The sequence below is a fragment of the Mustela nivalis genome (genome assembly GCF_964662115.1).
Source record: "Mustela nivalis genome assembly, chromosome: 3".
Classification (NCBI taxonomy): Eukaryota; Metazoa; Chordata; class Mammalia; order Carnivora; family Mustelidae; genus Mustela; species Mustela nivalis.
The window spans coordinates 103715821-103734549 of NC_139022.1; the positions used below are offsets into that span (position 1 = coordinate 103715821).

Below are 18729 nucleotides of genomic sequence, written 5' to 3' on the forward strand. Positions count from 1 at the left end.
ACGTACTCTCACGTGACCCGTCCGGCGCGACACAATTTGTGTGTCCGCGCTCACACGACCCGGACGCGATGAGCTCACTGATACACATGGGCGCCCTGCGCACGTTCGTCTTTCTGGTCGTCCGTCCCTTGATGAGCTCACAGTTGCGCCGTGATGTCAGCGGGGGCGTTGGCGTCGGTGCGTCTTTCCCGGAGCCACGCTCGGAAACACGGACCCGGTTGGCGATCCAGAGGCCTGTTTACACGCGCCACCCCTTGGCGGGCGGTGCTCCTTAGGCTTGTCCTCTCCCGCCCCTGAGATCCGGCTCTTACCCAAGCCCGTTGGCCTGGCCAGCGCAGAGAGGCTGGGCTTGTGGGCGCAGCAGCTCCAGAGGTCGAGCTGGGCTGAGATTGCGGGCCGGCAGAAGCCGGCGGGAACGCGGTCGGGGCTATGCTGGGCAAGGATTACATGCTGGCCATCATTCTGGTCAACTGCGATGGTGTGCACGGAGGGGCCCGATGGGAGGATGGGTGTTGAGGGGGAATGAGGGAGTTGACGGGGTGTATCTCAGGGTGAGGACCAGGGGATAAATGAACCCTGGATCTTTGCACTCTAAAGGACCTCCTGGCCCTCCATCCTAAGGATTATCCCGTTTGGGATGGAGGGAGGGTTCTTTTATTTTTTTATTTTAATTTATTAATCTGAGAGAGAAAGCACAAGCAGAGAGGAAAGGGAAAAGCAGGCTCCCTGCTAAGCTGGAAGCCCCACGTGGGGCTGATTCCAGGACACTGAGATCATGACCTGAGCCGAAGGCTGCAGCTTAACGGATTGAGCCATCTGGGAGCCCCGGAGGGAGGCTTCTGTCAGGGTTATTCTGAACCCACCAATATGCCTTTCCTCTCCAATCCTGTGATTCCTTTCCCCATCCCATGTTCCTGTAGATGACTTGTGGGGGGACCAGAGTCTTGAGGGGGAGCCAGGACTGCCCCCTGGCTGGAGGAAGATACGCGATGCTGCGGGTACTTACTATTGGCATGTACCCAGTGGCAGCACCCAGTGGCAGCGCCCAACCTGGGAAACAGGAGATGGAGAGGACCCAGGCACGGTAGGTGGAGTGCAAGGAGAGAGGCTGAGCCCCCACGTGGATCTAGGCCTGCTGCCGCCACTCTGACTTAGTTCCCTCTTTACAGAGGACAGAGGGGATTTGGGGACTTCGGCCCCCCAAGGGGAGATCCTTCTCCAGCCTGGAGAGCTCACTGGACCGCAGGTAACAGGGATAGGCCAGGCCAAATGAAAGACTTAGGGTTCCATGGCATTCAGGGATGCAACTGGACTCATTCTGCCTTTAAGCCCAGGTTCTTGGTTCTGTCTCATTTCTTGAGTTAAGACTCTGTGTTCTTTCCTATTCTGGGTACTGGTAAATCGTGTTCTAGATCTTGGCCACTGTACTAAGCTCATTCCATGGGAGTGCCTGCCCTGTGTTTTAGAGAGTCTTGTCTCAGTTTGGGGTTCTGGTCCATGTTTTGGATCCTGTTCCCCGTTTGCAACTTTTATTCTATGTTCTAAGTTTTGAGTTTTTGTTTGAATATAAACCACTCTCCGTATTACATTTATTTAATATGTCGTGGGCCCTCTCCCACTCTGGTTTTGTATTTGGGGTACTGTGTTCTGGGTCTTATCCCACATTTCATGCCCATTGCTTAGCCAGGGCTTCCCTACTGTCCCTTGTGTAGGAAAAGTGGTCACTTTACAAGCTCTGCTCTCTTCCAGGAACTCTCTGTCCTGGTATGGTGAGGAATCCTACATCCAGAGCATGGAGCCAGGGGCTAAGGTAGTGTCTTGGGCCTGAGGGCCCAAGAAATGGTTTTGGAGGTGGTGGATTGTTCTGGATCGTTCCAAGGGACAGGTTAGGGGTGGGACTGGGCTGAGAAGAGGTGATGAAGGGTGAAAGGAGTGGGTACCAGAAGGTTTATGTGTGTGGAACCCACGACATCTGCCATCCTACTCTTACCTCCTGTTCCACTTCCACATCTGCCTCCACTCTCTCATCTCCTGTCCTTTCCCCTAACCCATCAGTGCTTTGCAGTCCACTCCCTGGGTTGGGTAGAGGTACCCGAAGAGGATCTGGTACCAGGAAAGAGCAGTATTGCAGTCAATAACTGCATCCAGCAACTGGCCCAGACTCGCAGCCGTAGCCGCAGCCAGCCCCCAGATGGTGCCTGGGGCGAGGTGAGCTGGCTGGCCCTTTAAGGGATTCAGCCCAGGGCCTAACAGAGAGAGTCATTGCTGAATTGCCTGTTCTTGGTGGCAGCTGCCTTCATCTGAGTTCTGGACTGACCTTTCCTTTGCAGGGCCAGAACATGCTGATGATCCTAAAGAAGGATGCCATGAGCCTGGTGAATCCTCTGGACCATAGTCTGATCCACTGCCAACCTCTGGTGCACATCCGTGTGTGGGGTGTGGGCAGCTCCAAGGGCCGGTGAGGACCCCTTCATCCCCCCAAGTGAGAGTTGCTCCTCCCTCCCTCCTGCAGGCTGTGATCCCCACTGATGCTGATCCTCTGTACTTGAACCCCTGGACACAGATCCTCTGACATGGACCCAAGCTCTGCCTCCCCTGCCTGGTCCAGCTCTGGTTGGGGAGGGTGGGCCCAGCTCAGCAGGGACGGATGGGGGAGAGCCTGAGAGGCTGGGCTGATTCTCTCCTGTGCTCCCACATGCTTCCGGAACAGTGACAGGTGAGTGACAGCCTAGTGCCTTGAACCCCAGCCCTGACCTCCCGATTCTATCCCCACCATGTTCCTTGCCTGACTTTCCAGTCTCCTGCAGACACTACAGGTCCCTTTTCCTACCAGCCTCTACCCTACCCCAGTCTCTGCTCCTGCCCCAGCCCCATCTCTGACCCTGCCAGGGACTTCGCTTTTGTGGCGGGTGACAAAGACAGCTGTATGCTCAAGTGCCATGTGTTTCGCTGTGATGTCCCTGCCAAGGCCATTGCCAGTGCCCTGCATGGGCTCTGTGCCCAGGTAAGAGCCAAGAGTGGGGCAGGGAATGAGGGTATGGAGCTGGTGTGAAGCTTCCAAGGTGGTTGGGTCAGGGAAGTATTGGCTGCTTTAACCTCAGTTCCCCTCTCCCTTAATCTCCTGCTGGTTGCTTTGTGTTTCAGATCTTGTCAGAGCGAGTGGGTGTCAATGGTGATTCCCCTTGCTCCTCCCTAGACCCCATCTCCCCTGAAGACCTACCACGGCAAGGTATGGGGAGGAAGGTCCTCCATTATAGTAAGGGGCTACTTCCGTGAAAGTCTGGGTTGCTTAATTGTTGTTTAGTCCTTCCCTGGAGATGCGGGACTTCTGATGTGTACTGGTTCCAGGGATCCCAAACTGAATTGAAGGAGCATCCATGGCCTTCTTTCTTCTGTCTCCAGTTCTCAGAAGGGTGGGTGAGGGCATCATTGAGAGAGTGTCCAGGCCAACTTGCTGTGTGTGTGTTTCAGTGGAGCTGCTGGATGCAGTGAGTCAGGCTGCTCAGAAGTATGAGGCACTGTACATGGGGACCTTGCCAGTCAACAAAGCCATGGGTGAGGACTGAGCTGGCTGAGGAGGTGGGCTACATGAGGTTGGGGAAGGTGGGTATGGTAGGATCTACCATCATTTCTCAGAGTGCTCTCATGGCCCTGTCTGGTCTAGAATGTGCCATCCTTCCCAACTCAGGATTCTAAACCCAGCCCCACCCTTCCCTTGCCATCTCTCTGAATCCCAAGTCAGTGAGAGGGGCCTAGACACTCCCTGCAGATCCCTTCTTTCTTTATGCCTGGGAGACATTATGGTGGGCATGTCCCCCCCAGGCATGGACGTGCTGAATGAGGCCATTGGTACCCTCACCACCCGGGGAGATCAGGATTCCTGGGTCCCTGCCATGCTCAGTGTGTCTGACTCTCTAATGACTGCACATCGCATTCAGGTACCAGAAGAAGGTGAAGTTGGGGGCTATGGAGGGGGTGGGAGGGATGCTGAGGGGCTCATTGCATGCTATTGGAAGAGCTCACTGGGTCCAGCCAGTCCCCGGTCCTCTAGTGACCAGGCCTGGTATGGGCAGGCAGAAGCTGGCGCAGAGGAGGAACCACTATGGCAGTGCCCCGTGCGCCTCGTGACCTTCATTGGCGTTGGCCGTGACCCTCACACCTTTGGCCTCATTGCTGACCTGGGCCGTCAGAGCTTCCAGTGTGCAGCCTTCTGGTGCCAGCCCCACGCAGGGGGACTCTCTGAAGCTGTGCAGGCGGCTTGCATGGTGAGTTTTGGGTGGGAATGGGTAGGTGGGTTTGCCCTGCAGCTGCTCTGTACTGGTGACTGGGGCTTAGGATTGGCAACCTCCAGAAATCACAAACGAGTAATCCCAGGGCTGATTGTAGTAAACTGCTCTTTTATTTGGCCCTCATGCTGTTTTTAATAAGTTCGAGTTAGTTTAGAGCTAGAACATTTCATGTCTTAATTGCTATTCCTATTTCTCTTAAAATAGCAGAACCTCTGATACTGGGTCAGCACATACAAATTTTAACATTCAGCTGAATTGTGTAGGGGCTGTTCGCAGTAGGGTGCGCACTATTTCTCCTGTTTGTCTCAGGTTATTTCCTGACATCTGTGGGTATTGGAATGTGGGATGCTTGCAGTCTGAATTCATCTTACTCTTTCCTTAACAAACGTGAGTGCCTGCAGGGTACCAGGCACCATACTTGATCCCTCACAGAACACTCAGGTTAGATCAGAGACAGACCAGAAGGCAGTTGTACTCCACAGGAAGATGGAGGAGACTGCCCATTCCTGAAGGCCACCTGGAAGAGTTGATAGCTGAGAGTTGAAGGTCTGAGGAAGAAGTTAGGTAAAGGGGATTGGGACAGAAGGTGTGCCAAATACAAGGACGCCCAGTTGTGAAGATTCTTCTAAAAGAATCTAGTGTATCTGGAGGAACAGATGAAGTGAGAGATGGGGGCAGAGAAAAACATCCAGTCATGGAAGAACTTAGAGATTGTGGTCATGAGTTTACTTGTTCCAAGTCACTCTGAGCCATTGAAAGGTTTTGAGCAGTGAATTTAAGTTTGTGGATCAGGAAGACAACTTAAGGTATATTATAGGTAAGTTTGAATTCCAGTTCTATCATTTTTTTGCCTAGGTGACCTTGGGCAAGTCATGTATAATCTCTGAACCAAAATTTCGCCATTTGCAAAATGGTGAGAACACCTCATAAATAACTTTGGATTAAGTTAGGTTATGTGAAGCATGTAGCACAGTGTCCAGCTCTCCTTAAATGCTCAGTAAATGTCAAATTTTCTGTTTCTGTTATTGAGTTCCCTGGGAATGCTGTAGGGGCTCCAGTTGGGGCCGACTACCAGCTTTATTCGACTACCAGACTGAAGCCATGGCCAGTTGCCTGTTCTGCAGAAGCTTTCAGGGAGTCCAGGGGCAGAAAGGAGCTGGATCCTCACATTCCCCTTTTCCCTAGGTTCAGTACCAGAAGTGTCTTGTGGCCTCTGCAGCTCGAGGCAAGGCCTGGGGTGCCCAGGCCCGTGCCCGCCTGCGGCTCAAGCGGACCAGCTCCGTGGATTCCCCAGGAGGTCCCCTGCCACTCCCCCTGCTCAAAGGAGGGGTTGGGGGTGCAGGGGCAGCCCCTCGAAAGCGGGGTGTCTTCTCTTTTCTTGATGCCTTTCGCCTGAAGCCCTCTCTGCTCCATATGCCCTAAATTAATCCAGGACTGGGTAAGGAGGCTCTGGGTCCATACCCAACTCTGTACCCCTTCATTCTCCAGGGGCCTGTAGCCTCTCACTCCTTGAAGCCTTCTCTGCCTGCTCCTCTGGCTCTTGCCTACCCTCTCTTTATTGCCCAGTTTATTAAATGTTTATAGGGATGACTGAGAGGCCCTGCACCACAACCCAGGCCCCTGGCTGTCCTCTCCCTGGGTCCCTGTGTTCCTTGCCCCTGTTTGGCCCTGGACAGTTGGCTCTACCTCAGCAACACTTTATAGCAAAATCAGTACAAATAAAAATCCCTCAGTGACCTCACAGGGTGTGAGTATATTGGGCCTGGGACAGGGTTGGGGGTTAACACCTGTGTGAGGTGAGTGTCTGTGTCTGCTTGGTGTTGGTGGCTGCCTGTAGTCACATGAGGACTTGGTGTGGTGTAAATCTGATTTCATTCTTTCAACAAATGTATTTTCTGAGGTCTGTGTGCTAGACAGTGTGGATATAAAATACGGGTTCCACCTTCAGAAGGGGAGATGAACAAGCGTTAAATGAGGTAGAAGATAATAGGTAGTACAACTAGGCAATCTCAGGGTTGTGGAGGCTCCAGTGAGATTCTTAACCTGACCTAAGTACTGAAAGGAAATCAACACTAGTTACTGAGCCTAGAGTATAAATGTGCAGGGCCGTAGACAGAGGTGAGTTTCTAGAGTTCCACCTGGCTAGATCACACAGGGACATTTGTGGGGCAGGAGTTTCTGGTGGTTATAATTTACTCCTGAGAACAACTGTGACAGTTTGAACCTGCAGGGGATTAGGACTCCTAGACCGCCGCCTTTTGGAAAACAGCCTCTTTCGGTGCCTTGTGATCAGGGCCCCGATGCCTCATTAGCTGGAGATTTCGAGTACTTTAGGGAGCTGCGGCAGCGTTCCCACAGCGGCTCCTCCCGGGATTTCTGAACAGCCATACGACGAAACGGGCTCCTGGCAACCAGCTGGCCCGGGGGTGGCACCCGCTCGGGTGAACGGCCGCCCCGGAAGTGACGCGCTGCGCCGCTGGCCTTGCGGAAGTGGAGATGGCGGAGCTGTATGTGAAGCCGGGTGAGCACGGCTGGTGGCCTGGGGTCGCTGGGTCGTCCCCCTACCCATGCTGAGGGCAATTATTGCACGGGGGGTGGAGCCTTCGTCTCTCCAGGGCTCGCTTCACATGTCCCCTCACTCCGGCAGGCAACAAGGAGCGTGGCTGGAATGATCCCCCGCAGTTCTCCTACGGGCTGCAGACCCTGGCTGGTGGACCCAAGCGCACGCCGCTCACCAAGAGGGTCGCCGCTCCCCAGGATGGCTCCCCCAGAGGTGCGTGGGGCCCCTGTGTGCGGACACCCGCCGAGAGGGCGGTGCCAGGGATAAACTTGGCCCGAGGGCTCTTTTTGCTCCTCTGAGGTCTCTCTGAAAGGAGCTCCATAAAGGGGCACAGGGCAGGCCCTTTTCCCGGCTCCTTCTCTGCTGCCTCTGTCAATAAATGGTTAAGTTTCAGTAGAATCTCTCTGCTTTCTATGTAGGTGAACTCATCCAGACCCATGGTTTTTTAATAGTTTTTATTCCCAAATTGTTTCCATATTTTATTTCTAACCTGGATAGCATATCTATATATTCATTTGTCTTGTGCTACCTCTTCATTTGGTTGTCTGTTAAGATCCAGACTTAATGTGTTCATTCATTCATCCAGTCAGTGTTATCCACTGAGCATCTCTGAGCCAGGCACTGCTTGAGGGCAAACTAGACAGCAGTGAACAAGACAAAAAGGTTTCTATTTTCATGTCTGTCTCCAAAGCTAGGCTATACTCTAGCTTTGGAAATAGATTAAGTAGTGGTAAGAGCTCTGCAGAGAAAACAAGGTAATGCAAGAGTGACTTTGTAACTAAGTTGGCTGAGGAGCTGACATTTAAGCTAAATGGTTAAAACCTAGCCCAGCAAAGATCAGGTGCAAGAGCATCCCATACGCAGTAAACAGTGCAAAGGCGCTGAGAACAAGTTTGGCAAATTCAGAGACTGAAGGAATACCTAATGGCCAGAGGACAGTGGGTGAGGTAGAGAAGTTACAATCTGAGGATAGGCAGGGGCCAGATCATAGCAGATTTTATAAAGCATGATAAGGAAGTTTGTATTTTAATCTGGGTAAAGTTGGAAGCCATTGAAAAGTTTAAAGTAGAGGGATATCTTTATTTCTGAGCATGTCCTGCGTGAACAACTGAAGCCATGGCCCCCCAAAAGGGGCTCAGATTTAGCTTTTTCAGCACCCCTCTGTTATCAGTACTTACACTGCAGAGGAAGTGAGATTCCCAAGCAGGCTGCATGCCTAGAACAGAGCCTGATATGGGGGCTCAATCTTATGACCCTGAGAGATCATGACCTGAACCGAAATCAAGATTTGGATGCTTAACTGAGCCACACAGATGCCCCACAAACCAGGGTCTCATAATCTTGGCATGACTGACATTTTGGGCCAGATAATTCTTTGTGGTGAGGAACTGTCCTGTACCTTGTAGTATATTTGTAGCACTCCTGGTTTCTACCCACGAGATGCCAGTAGCATTCACCCAGTTGTGGCAGCCAAAAGCACCTCTGGACATTTGCCCCTGGGGGCAAGAATCTCCCCAGCCTGAGAAACAGTGACTGATGTACATCTTAAAAAAGATCACTGTGGGGGCGCCTGGGTGGCTCAGTGGGTTAAAGCCTCTGCCTTCGGCTCAGGTCATGATCCCAGGGTCCTGGGATTGAGCCCCACATTGGGCTCTCTGCTCAGCAGGGAGCCTGCTTCCTCCTCTCTCTCTGCCTGCCTCTCTGCCTACTTGTGATCTCTGTCAAAAAAAAAAAAAGATCACTGTGCCTGCTATATGAAAAAAAAGATTTTAGTGAAAATGTGAAAAGGCAAGTTAAGAGGCTATTTCAGGGGTGCCTGGGTGGCTCAGTGGGTTGAGCCTTTGCCTTAGGCTCAGGTCATGATCTCCGGGTCCTGGGATCGAGCCCCACATTGGGCTTTCTGCTCAGCAGGGAGCCTGCTTCCTCTCCCCTCTCTCTCTGTGCCTGCCTCTCTGCCTACTTGTGACCTCTGTCTGTCAAATAAATGAATAAAATCTTAAACAAAAAAAAGGCTATTTCAGTAACATGAGCAAGATTTAACAATGATTTGGACAAGAGGGGGAGTATAGAGGTAGTAGAAATTGGGTGGATGTGGCATATGTTACTGAGGCAGTCAGTAGGAACAGATATAGGTGAGAGAAAGAATCAATATAACAGACTTTTCGCTTGAGGAACTGGCTGGTATTGTTCATAGGTATGGGAAACGAGGGAATGGGGGGGGGCAATATAAGTTTGAGGGGAGGGTAAAAGCAAGTTTTGTCTTGGACATGTTAAAATTTGGGCTGCTACTGTGGGGAGGAGAGGTCTAGGCCAGAATTACAGAAATGAGTCTTGATTGTATGGATTATGTTTGATGTTGTGGGCTTGAATAAAGTTACTTAAGAATGTGTGGATAGAGGCCTAAAGGGGGTTCAAGATGGAGCCCTAAGGCTCCCTAGCAGAAAAGGAATTACTAAAGGGGCTTGACAAATTGCTAAAGTAGCAAGAAAAGTGAAATTTACTTAGTAAAATTTTGACTCAACCAACCATGATGGATGATGCTGAGAGGTCAGGATAGATAGAGAAAAGGGACCTTGGCTTTGCTGAACTAAATTGTGATAATGTGGTAACCAGCGTGGTTACCACAGAAGTAGTCTATGGAGTAATGAGAGTAGAAACGCAGCTGGATGGGTGGAGAAGAGAATGTAAAAAGTAGAGAGACTATACACTATATAGCTCATTGAAGAAATCCTGCTGTGAGACAGAAATGAGGCTATGCCTAAGGATGAAATGGGAGGTAAGGGAGGATTTTGTTTTTAAGGTGGTAAACACTAGAGCATGTCTGTATGTTGATGGGATGATTCTCTAGTGGGAGAACTGGTGGGACAGGAAAACAGGGTAGCTGCAGGAGAGAAGCCTAGAGAAGAGGCTGGCATTAGTATAGCTGGAAAGATGGTCTCTGATAGGAGCAAGAATCTTTCATCCATTAGAGGAAGGAACGTGGCCCCAGGTACAAGCAGATTAGTAGAACTGTTGGTGAGGAGATGAGAGTTCCTGTTTAATTACCTACCTTTTCTCAGTGAAATATGAGGCAGCGTTGGATGTAGAATCCAGGGAAAGGAAAAGTAGGGGAAGAAGTCAAAAATTCAGAGAGAAAATGTGAGAAGAGTTCTGAAGAATGGAAAAATGAGGCAAAGGATCAGAATTCCAGGCAGTGGTGGATACCTTTTAGTATCTGTACCCAAGAATTTAAAGTGTGACTCAATAGCATGGTTCTGTCTTTCCTTCTAACAAGTGTGGGCAAGTTGGGTTTACCAGGGAAGTGGGATGAGGGGAGGGGATAAAGTGAGGTAAGAGTGTCTATAAGGGAGTGATTTTAATGCATGAAAAACTGATTGATTGGGCTGGAAGGACAGAGGTTTTGGAGATGGTACAGTGTTAAGAACAAGGCAGAGAGGAGTGAAAGGTTGAGGAAAGGTGGGAAAAATCATCATTGAAGGTGAGGAGCTTAAACTTGAGAGGCCAAACAAGAAGATGAAATACTCATCCGTGTGAATGTTGATGCCTAGAATCAAATGACTTTTCTTTTTTCATAGTGCTTTCCACCATCCCATTACTATAGGCAAAAACCAAGAGTCATCCTTGACTCCTCTCTCCCTCACTCGAAATCCATAAAGTCCGGTTGCTTCCTCCTCCTAAATAAATCTCAGACCACTCCGTTTCACTTCATCTGCTTTCTCTATAGTCCATTCCAGGGTTCTCTTTCCCGGACTACTCCATTAACTTCCCAACTACTGTCCATGCCTACCATTCTTGACCTGTTCTCATCTATTTTTCACAGACCCTAGAGAGTAAATGTCTTAAAAAAACAAGTCTAGTCACATTATCCCCTGCTTTTATAAGCTTACAGTGGCTTCCCATTACCATTAGGCTCAAGACCAAACGCCTCCAAAGCCCTATATGGCCTGGACTCCTGCTTGCTTCTCCAGAGATAACTAATACTGCTTTCTGCAGTGTTAATAATTTCCAGCCAGACAGGGCTGGTCTGTGTAACTTGAACAAGTCAGGACTTACCCTGGTTCTTAGGCACTGCTCTTACCTCTGCCCAGTACATGATTCTTTGTGGCTGCATCTGCCTCATCTACTAGCTATTAACTTTGTGAACTGAACATTTTGCTATACAGTAATCTGGCAGTTGCACCTATATTCTTAGTCATCACTGCAATATTGTGACGTAAGTGCTCCTACCATGAGATCCCCATTTTATAGAAAAGGAGCCCAAGCCCGGAGGTTAACCTGCCAAATGCCACATAGTGGGTGAGCAAGGATAAATGTATTAGTCAACCTCAGAAGGCCTTCCTTGAACACACAGTCTAGGTGGTTCCCTGTACTATATCCCCTTCTCAAAGATTTTATTTATTTTGAGAGAGAGTGTGTGCTAGAATTGCATGAGTTGTGGAGGGACAGAGGGAGAGGAAGAGAGAATCCCAAGCAAGCTGACTCCATGCTGAGTGTGGAGCCTGGCTTGGGGCTCCCTCTCACAACCGTGAAAAAGTGACCTAAGCCAAAATCAAGATTCCATGGCTTAACTGACTGAGCCACCCAGGTGCCTTACTATTTCTCTTTATTACATCATATTTTCTTTGTAGCATGCAACATAACTTGGTAATTTTCGTGTGTGTGTGTGTGTGTTTTCTTTCCCTAGAATTTCTGTTCCAAGGTCAGGAACGTAATCCATCTGGTTTACTACTCTGTCTCTGCTGCCTTTCACATTGTCTGGCACACGGTAGAGACTTCATAAATATGTTTTTTTTTTTTTTTAAGATTTTATTTATTTGACAGAGAAAGATCACAAGTAGATGGAGAGAGAGGCAGGCAGAGAGAGAGAGAGAGAGGGAAGCAGGCTCCCTGCTGAGCAGAGAGCCCGATGTGGGACTCGATCCCAGGACCCTGAGACCATGACCTGAGCCGAAGGCAGCGGCTTAACCCACTGAGCCACCCAGGCGCCCATAAATATGTATGTATTTTTGAGTGAATGAGTTGTCCCAGAGAATAGTCTTCTAGAAGGGATGAAGTTAGAATTGAGCTTTTTACCTGTTTCAGCCATATTTGCTTGATTCTGCTTTACCTTTTCAGTCTCCACCTCACAGACTTCTCCCGGGCCTCCTCCAATGGGACCTCCACCTCCTTCCATTAAGGCTCTTGGGCCTCCACCCACCGGGAACTGTCCTGCCTCCAGTGCAGAACCAACAAATTTCCCAGTCATCGAAGCTGAAACTTTGCTGGAAGATGTGCTCAAACCTTTGGAAGAGGCACTGGAGGACTGCCGTGGCCACACAAAAGTAATCCATCTTGGCATGCCAGTGGGGGATAAAAGGACTATGGTTCTTTTTCTTGTAAAGTAGCACTACAGAATGAATTTCTGAGGATCTGAGAAATGCGGAGATTTAAAATTCTAGCCATATATACGTTTTTCTTGGGAGGAGAGCTGTAAGTTTTCTCAGTGGGGCCTCTTTACTAATTAACATATTAATTCTTAATGTGTTTCTCTGGGCCAGAGAAGGTGGGTCTACTTCCTGTTTGGTGCTGCCTTTCCCCTCCCCTGTTGGGCTAGCAGGGCTGACTTGGAGGGGCTTCTGTCTCTTAGAAGCAAGTATGTGATGACATCAGCCGACGCCTGGCTCTGCTGCGGGAACAGTGGGTTGGAGGGAAGCTGTCAGTGCCTGTGAAGAAGAGGATGGCTCTGCTGGTGCAAGGTATGGGTAGGTCTTTCCATATAGCCTAGCTCCCTCACCTTGTCGTGGATGGCTGAGCTGGAAGAGATGCTCAGATTCTGACTGGTTGGGATGAGAGGACGGAGAGCTAGGTCTTTTGCCCCAAGCTGCTGGTTTACCTCCTCTCTTTCCTCAGAGCTTTCAAGTCACCAGTGGGATACAGCAGATGACATTCACCGCTCACTCATGGTTGACCATGTAACTGAGGTCAGCCAGTGGATGGTGGGAGTTAAAAGATTAATTGCAGAAAAGAGGAATCTGTCTTCAGAGGAAGAGGCCAATGAAGAGAAATCTACAGCCACAGCTGAGGAGAACCAGACAATACCAGGTGTCCAAGAGGCTCCATAATCCTGGATCCTGACTCACCTCACACCATTCCCTATGCCTTGGCACAGAGGCCTTCTCTCACCTGGCTCCCTCTTACCATTTGGGAGACTGTCTGCCTCCTTGTGATCCTTGGCCTCATCCACCCATCTCTGGGGGAAGAGGTGTCAGCCACCTGGGCCACAGGGAAGTCACCTGTTACCCATAACATATGCATTTCAATAAAAACATCTTAATAGTGGGCCCTGGGTAGGAGAGAGAAGCCCTTCTTGTGCCAAACAAGTTGCTTGTTATGTCTTTGACTGCCTTGCTCCCTGTTTACCCTAAAAACCTCTCTCCTTCCATTCAGCATTAATGGCTTTGCTAAGAAGCATGACCAGTTACTGTCTGCCACCTCCCCCCTCAAATAGACAGAAACACACATTACTTGCTGGGCTGAGTATCTCTATTTTTGGATAATTTCATTTCAGCGTAAGAACAGAGGCTCAAATAGCAGGGGAGATTTTTTCCCTCAAGGAAAGGAGACTGTCCTGTTTGCACTGTCACCTTTGAGATGTACAGTGCTACAGAGATTAGAATATAGTGGTATAAATTGAAGGAGAAAAAGACTAGATTGCTGACATATGGGATTGTGAATTTTTTTGGGCTGGGGGAAGGTCAGGGGTAGGGGCATAACTCTGTCTGACTCACCAAATGAGCTACCTCATTTTGGGCCCTAACGTCTCTTCTAACCCTCTGAGGACAAGAGAGCCAGATGGAAGGGACCAGAGGTTCAAATCAGGCTGAGAAGGGAGAATACAGGCTTTCAGTGTTGGAATAGGGGACAATACTTACAGGTGGGATGCAGAAAAGGCATGGGGGGAGAGACTGGAGAAGGTTAAACTCTAGGGCAGTGCCTCTTTTTTCCTGCTTTGGAATAGATAGGGAGGGGCTCCTGGAGAGGCCCAATTCCAGGAAGGCTGCTTCCTGGAAAGGCTGGAACAGCCCTTGGCAGGGGTCAGGGTATTGCTGTTTGTGGTTTGGCGGCTGCTCTAGCCTGCCCCCATAGCCTGCCTTAGGCTCTAATTGCCGTTGGAGGTGGGCCCAATGACAGCTTGGAAGGGACCTGGGACCTGTGATCCTAACTAGGTCTCCTGGGCCCCTTGGCTGTGTGGCTGAGATAGGAAGGGCAGTGTTGAGGAGAACACCAGAGTCAAAGCATTTCTTTGAACTTTTACTAAGCAATCAGTGACATACTCCATCCCTCAGTCCCAGCCTTAGCCCTTGAATGGAGGGCTGGGGGTTGGGAGGAGTACCTACAGACCGAAGGGAAAGTAGAGCTAAGGGCTTGGTGAGTTGCCCACTCCTATCCCTGGTCTAGCTGCCTCAGAACTAAGGGAGGCCCGAAACCAACAAGTCCCTCCCTTCCAGATTATATGAGGCCACCTGGTGTTTGGAATACACCAGGAAGAGGTGATGGCAGCAGCGAGATGAGGGATTCCTCTAATTCCACACAGGATCATCTGCACTGGATTAGATGTCCATTTCAAATTGTGCGTCATCTGGAGAAAGAGAAAGGAGGAGGACTGGTTGCTGGGCTGGGCTACAAACTCAGCCAGCTTAGCATCAGTGCAGAAACCCGTCTCAGCATTAAACCCCCACTGTACTTAACAGGGGCATTTGGATCCAAAGCATTTAATTTTAGGCCCTGCTTTCCTTACCGGGTATCTCTTCCTCTGTCTCCTTCTGCTCCTTCAGCAACTCCAGCTTGGAGGGTGGGACTGTTGGAGGTGTTGTGACCCCGGGAATCTGGGGGAGACAGCAGGGGGGCGTCCGAGCAATGGGTGAGTTCTTGCACTCCAGCAGGAACTTTCGGTCGTAGATGATCCTCGTGCCTGTCAAGGGGTAGGGACTAGTTAAGAGGGTGGAGATTGGGCACAGAGCTGTATGGAGTTGTCACAAACAGGACTTTTAGGGACTTGGGACTCATTTCCCCATGTATTAAAGGGCTGCAAGCTGGGATCTCAGGTGACTAGCATTCCGGGCTCTTAAAATTAAAAAACTACCATGTCTAACCAAGATGTGGCTACATGCCACGAAGCAAGTGGGGCATCCCAGCTGGTCCAGGCAGGGGCTTTTGGTTTAGGGAAGCTTGCAGTCTCAGTTCTAGGAGGAGCACAAAACTTGGGAGAACTCAGGTACTTCCACTGTTCCTGTCTGGCTCTGCTGGCTCTGGGCCTTCCCTACTTTGGTTGGGGGTTGGGGATGTTAGTCCTTCAGGCAGTTAGCTCAGGAAGCCAAACAGCAGATGTAAGAAGGAGTTTCACCCCTTCTGCCACCTGGATTCTGAGACCCTGGAGGAAGAAGCTGTGTTCCTCCGGACAGCTGCTTTTCTCAAGAAACACAGGGACAGTCTGTTCTTATCCTGACCCCTCCCAAGTCCTATCAGGCTCAGCCCCAGCCTACAGAAACTTGGCCCCAGTTCTGTCCTCAAAGGGCCCTACCCTGTTCTTGCCTCTCCCCTCTGCCTCCACGTGGCAGGAAACCCTGGGTCGGGAGCCCAGCAGCTCAAGATCCCAGGCAATCAAGCCCAACCAAACAGCCGCCCGCCCGCCAGCTGGCCGGCCAGCCGGCCAGCCGCAGATACCCAAAGCTCCTGGCCCCAACTGCCCGAGTCCTGCTCAAGCCGCTTTGTAAAACCTGGTGTTTCCTGCCAATGCCACGCTCGGCTGGGGTTTCGGCTCCTAATTCCAGGCGGCAAAGTCGAGAGGGGCGGGTAAGCAAGGCCCCCAGAACCCAGGCCGTAGTGAGGATTTCAGTCCACAGTCACCCGGAAGCCAGGCTTTAAGCCACAGTGCATTACTATGAGGTTTCAGGGAACTGGGCTTCGGTTCCAAACATTCCCCACCCACGCCCGGCAAAAGCTACAATCTGCAAAAGGGCCAGCAGACAGAATCCAAAGCCGGCACCTCCACACTCCCGCCCCGCGGCAGGACGCACGCGCCGGCCTGCCCAATGCCCGCGGACCCCCAGCCCGGCCCGCTGACCTCCCGGGGTAGTGGCGTATAGCGTGCCCCCCGGCGTGGTGCTGTAGCAGTCGGGCAGCCGGTCCCTGCCCCCGGGAATTGGGCAGCTCGTGGAGGTGGACATAGCGAGCGGGACGAGCAGGAAGGCAATCGGCTGGCGCCGAGGACGCGGAGCGCAGCTAACACTGAAGCAGACTCGGTAGACCACGTGCGACCGCAGCAACAACACTAGGACGACGTCACGCCCGGGGCGGGCCACGAGCCGTCACTCAATTCGACGGTCCCGCCTTACTCACAGGGGGGGGGGCAAGCCCGACTAGGGGAGAGTTGAAAGCAGTCCCGCACAGGCCTTCCGTTCCTCCAGGCTTAATAGAGGCCAGTCCGACTCTGAGAGCTGGAGCCACTCAGCTATTTACTATTTACTGTTTGGACAGGGCGCCGGGGACCAGGGAGGTATTAACACGTTACTGTCATGTGTTAATTCACCCATTTCTCTTAACAGTTTTGGACAGTAAAGTACTATTATTAGCCACATTGTACAGGTGAGGAAAGGAAAGAGAGGTTAAAAACTGGTTCAAAGTCGTATCTTGCAGGAGGGGGAACTGGGATTCAGACCTGAATGTATCTGATTCCAAAGCCTGTGCTCTTTAGCACAGTTGGGGACTGCCTCCCATTAATTAATTACAGGACAGGGTAAAAAGTGGCGGATGGTCTGGTGCACAGCAGGAAGGGGAAGGTCAGGGAGAGGGGGTGGCCTCTTTGGAAGAAGTAATACCTGGACAGAATAATGAATAGATGTTGTGGGACAGAGGCTTGCTCTTTGATCTTGCTGCCACAGCTAACATCGGGAAACTAAGGAACGGCAGAGGGCTGGTGAGGAGGACTTGGTCTTTAGGCCCCTGGGAAGGAAGATCAGAGTCTGGCCTTTGGGGATATTTTGATGTAGACACTGATATGAAAGGAGGCAGGAGAGGGGTGGTGGAAAAGAAAGTATTAAGCCTAGTACGTACATATACTAAAAATCTTGATTTGATCAAGTAGTCTTCCGATTTCCTCAAAATCAGTATTACCACCCCTCCCCCCATTAAGTGCAGACCACCAGGTATCATGCATTTAACAGTATTAATGTTACTTCAGTTCTGACTTCATCAGATTTTCCTGTAGCTCTGATTTCTCCACTCATTAAAAAAAAAAAACCAAAAACTATTTTATAACTCAGTGCTTCTCAAATTTTAATGTGCACATAAAATACCTGGAGAGCTTATAAATGAGAATTTTGATATGTTAAGTTGAGGGTGGGACCTGAGAGTGTAAGTTTTTAGCAAGATTCCAGATGATGCAGTCCCTTAGGTCTGCAGGTCCCTAGAGTAGCACTTCAGGGAGCAAGGATATTTATATTTTATTGTTCCAAAATGTTTCTGAGCCTCTTACAAAGTGGCGTATACCTAGAAGGGTCTTGATAGTGCTGGAAGGTAAGGCTGCGGAGCAGATTGTGGGGGGACATCTAATACAGCTCAGTTTTTGAGGTAAGTCTGGTTGGAGCAGTGAAGAATAGGATGGAGGGACGGTGAGAATGAAGGTGAAGATTCTAGCCTAGTGAAACAGGGTGGACGGAAGGGCAGTGCCTATGAGGATGGAGAGAAGTGGTCAGGATTGCCATACACAGAAGGGGAAAGAGAAGGTGATTGATTAAGGGTGGAGTGAGAGAGAGGGAGCTAAGCTAGGATAATTTCCAATCTTCTGACTTGAAAGTCTTGGTAGAAAAAAAAAAAAAAAAAAGAAAAGAAATTCTTGGTAGTAGTAGTACCCCCTAATATAACAGATAAAACAAGAAAAGCATTATCTTACATTGGGGAATGTACAGTATGTGTGGAATGCTGAGATGGGACAGCACAGCAGCTAGATATATGGGTCTGAAGCTAAGGGGGAGAAATCTGGGCTAGTGATTTGGATCTAGGTGGAATGCAATCCAAGAGTATCGGATGAGATCACCTGGAATCTCATCCTGAGTACATCAACATTTATTTAAGAGGTAGTGGAAGAGGATTCACCACAAGAGACAGAGAAGTGTCAAAAGTTTTCAAGAAGGATCACTGTTGAAGTGAGGTCACCCTTCTGTTAATTTCACCCTTCTGTTAAAACTGACAGCAGTAGTTACTACAACTATAATACTGTTGCTACATGCTTACTTTTGAGGTGCTGTGCGCTGTAAGGGCTGGGGAACTAGAGATAGGTCATTAGCCTTAGGGAGAAAGCCACATACATCATGCATGCAATCTGTATGAAAGACTGAGAATTTAAATCAGAGGCTCAACACTGATTACCCATTAGGGAGCTTAAAACAGACAAGTGCACAAGAAAGGAAAAAAAAAAGGAAGAAAAGAAAAAGACCTATGCCCAGGCTCCAACTGTAGAGATCTGATTAAGCCTATAAGGGAATATCAGGTTTTTGCTACCAGAAAAACTACTTTGGACTTATACCAATACCATGAAGATAAAACAGGAGGTAAAAGATAAAACAGGCTGGCAGTCTGGAGGCGAGATTCATGATCCTGTTGTTCAGATCGGGTCTTAGATTGGAAGTGGTCTTAATAAACATTAAGTTCTGGATACTTAAAACCATCTTTCTCTCCCTCATTTGCTACAGAATAAAGAAGAGGTAAAGAATCTGCCTGATGGCAAATGGTGACAAATCTTTAAGGACAAATAGAAAATAGAGTGTTATCACAGCCCCTCACCCCAGGACAGGGTCCACTGGGAAGACGTCATAACCAGCAATACTTCTTGGTAGAAGAGAT

The 18729-nt window shown here is 49.8% G+C and overlaps 3 protein-coding genes across 11 annotated transcripts in view; 2 read left to right on the forward strand and 1 right to left on the reverse strand.

Moving 5' to 3' along the window:
• Positions 1-68: 68 nt before the first annotated feature.
• APBB3 (amyloid beta precursor protein binding family B member 3) lies at positions 69-6594 on the forward strand (the record flags this gene model as incomplete). Of its 3 annotated transcripts, none has more annotated exons than XM_082725455.1 (12): positions 69-177; positions 921-1084; positions 1170-1246; positions 1750-1810; positions 2056-2208; positions 2331-2458; positions 2890-3004; positions 3145-3229; positions 3472-3555; positions 3823-3938; positions 4074-4265; positions 6507-6594. In XM_082725455.1, 12 exons carry the CDS (start codon positions 69-71, stop codon positions 6525-6527), a joined length of 1305 nt encoding a protein of 434 aa, XP_082581581.1. In that variant the 3' UTR covers positions 6528-6594. The 3 variants fall into 3 exon arrangements, with proteins under 3 accessions (XP_082581581.1, XP_082581579.1, XP_082581580.1); XM_082725453.1 differs by lacking the exon at positions 6507-6594 and adding an exon at positions 5475-6030; XM_082725454.1 differs by lacking the exon at positions 6507-6594 and adding an exon at positions 5475-6030 and having other exon boundaries at positions 116-478.
• On the forward strand, positions 6583-13167 carry SRA1 (steroid receptor RNA activator 1). Its single transcript, XM_082725459.1, has 5 exons — positions 6583-6810; positions 6937-7062; positions 11965-12170; positions 12476-12584; positions 12739-13167. The coding sequence occupies exons 1-5, from the start codon at positions 6786-6788 to the stop codon at positions 12948-12950; spliced, it is 678 nt and encodes a 225-aa protein (XP_082581585.1). The 5' UTR covers positions 6583-6785; the 3' UTR covers positions 12951-13167.
• Positions 13168-14126: 959 nt separating this feature from the next.
• The window catches only part of LOC309862060 (ankyrin repeat and KH domain-containing protein 1), a gene marked incomplete at its 3' end in the record, with an annotated part of 132054 nt that continues 127451 nt past the window's right edge, over positions 14127-18729 (reverse strand). For all 7 annotated transcript variants that reach the window (XM_082725427.1, XM_082725421.1, XM_082725420.1 and 4 more), the window contains 2 exons: positions 14627-14800; positions 14127-14467 (listed from right to left, as the gene is read on the reverse strand). In XM_082725427.1, coding sequence (XP_082581553.1) covers positions 14464-14467; positions 14627-14800 — 178 coding nt within the window. The remainder of the gene's footprint in view (positions 14468-14626; positions 14801-18729) is intronic.

Bases quoted from the DNA above. Each gene is read 5' to 3' on its own strand.
- SRA1 (XM_082725459.1), top strand. From the start codon at position 6,786: ATGGCGGAGCTGTATGTGAAGCCGG. The intron at 12,171-12,475 runs GTAATCCATCTT...TCTGTCTCTTAG, and splicing joins ACTGCCGTGGCCACACAAAA to AAGCAAGTATGTGATGACAT. The intron at 12,585-12,738 runs GTATGGGTAGGT...CTCTTTCCTCAG, and splicing joins GATGGCTCTGCTGGTGCAAG to AGCTTTCAAGTCACCAGTGG.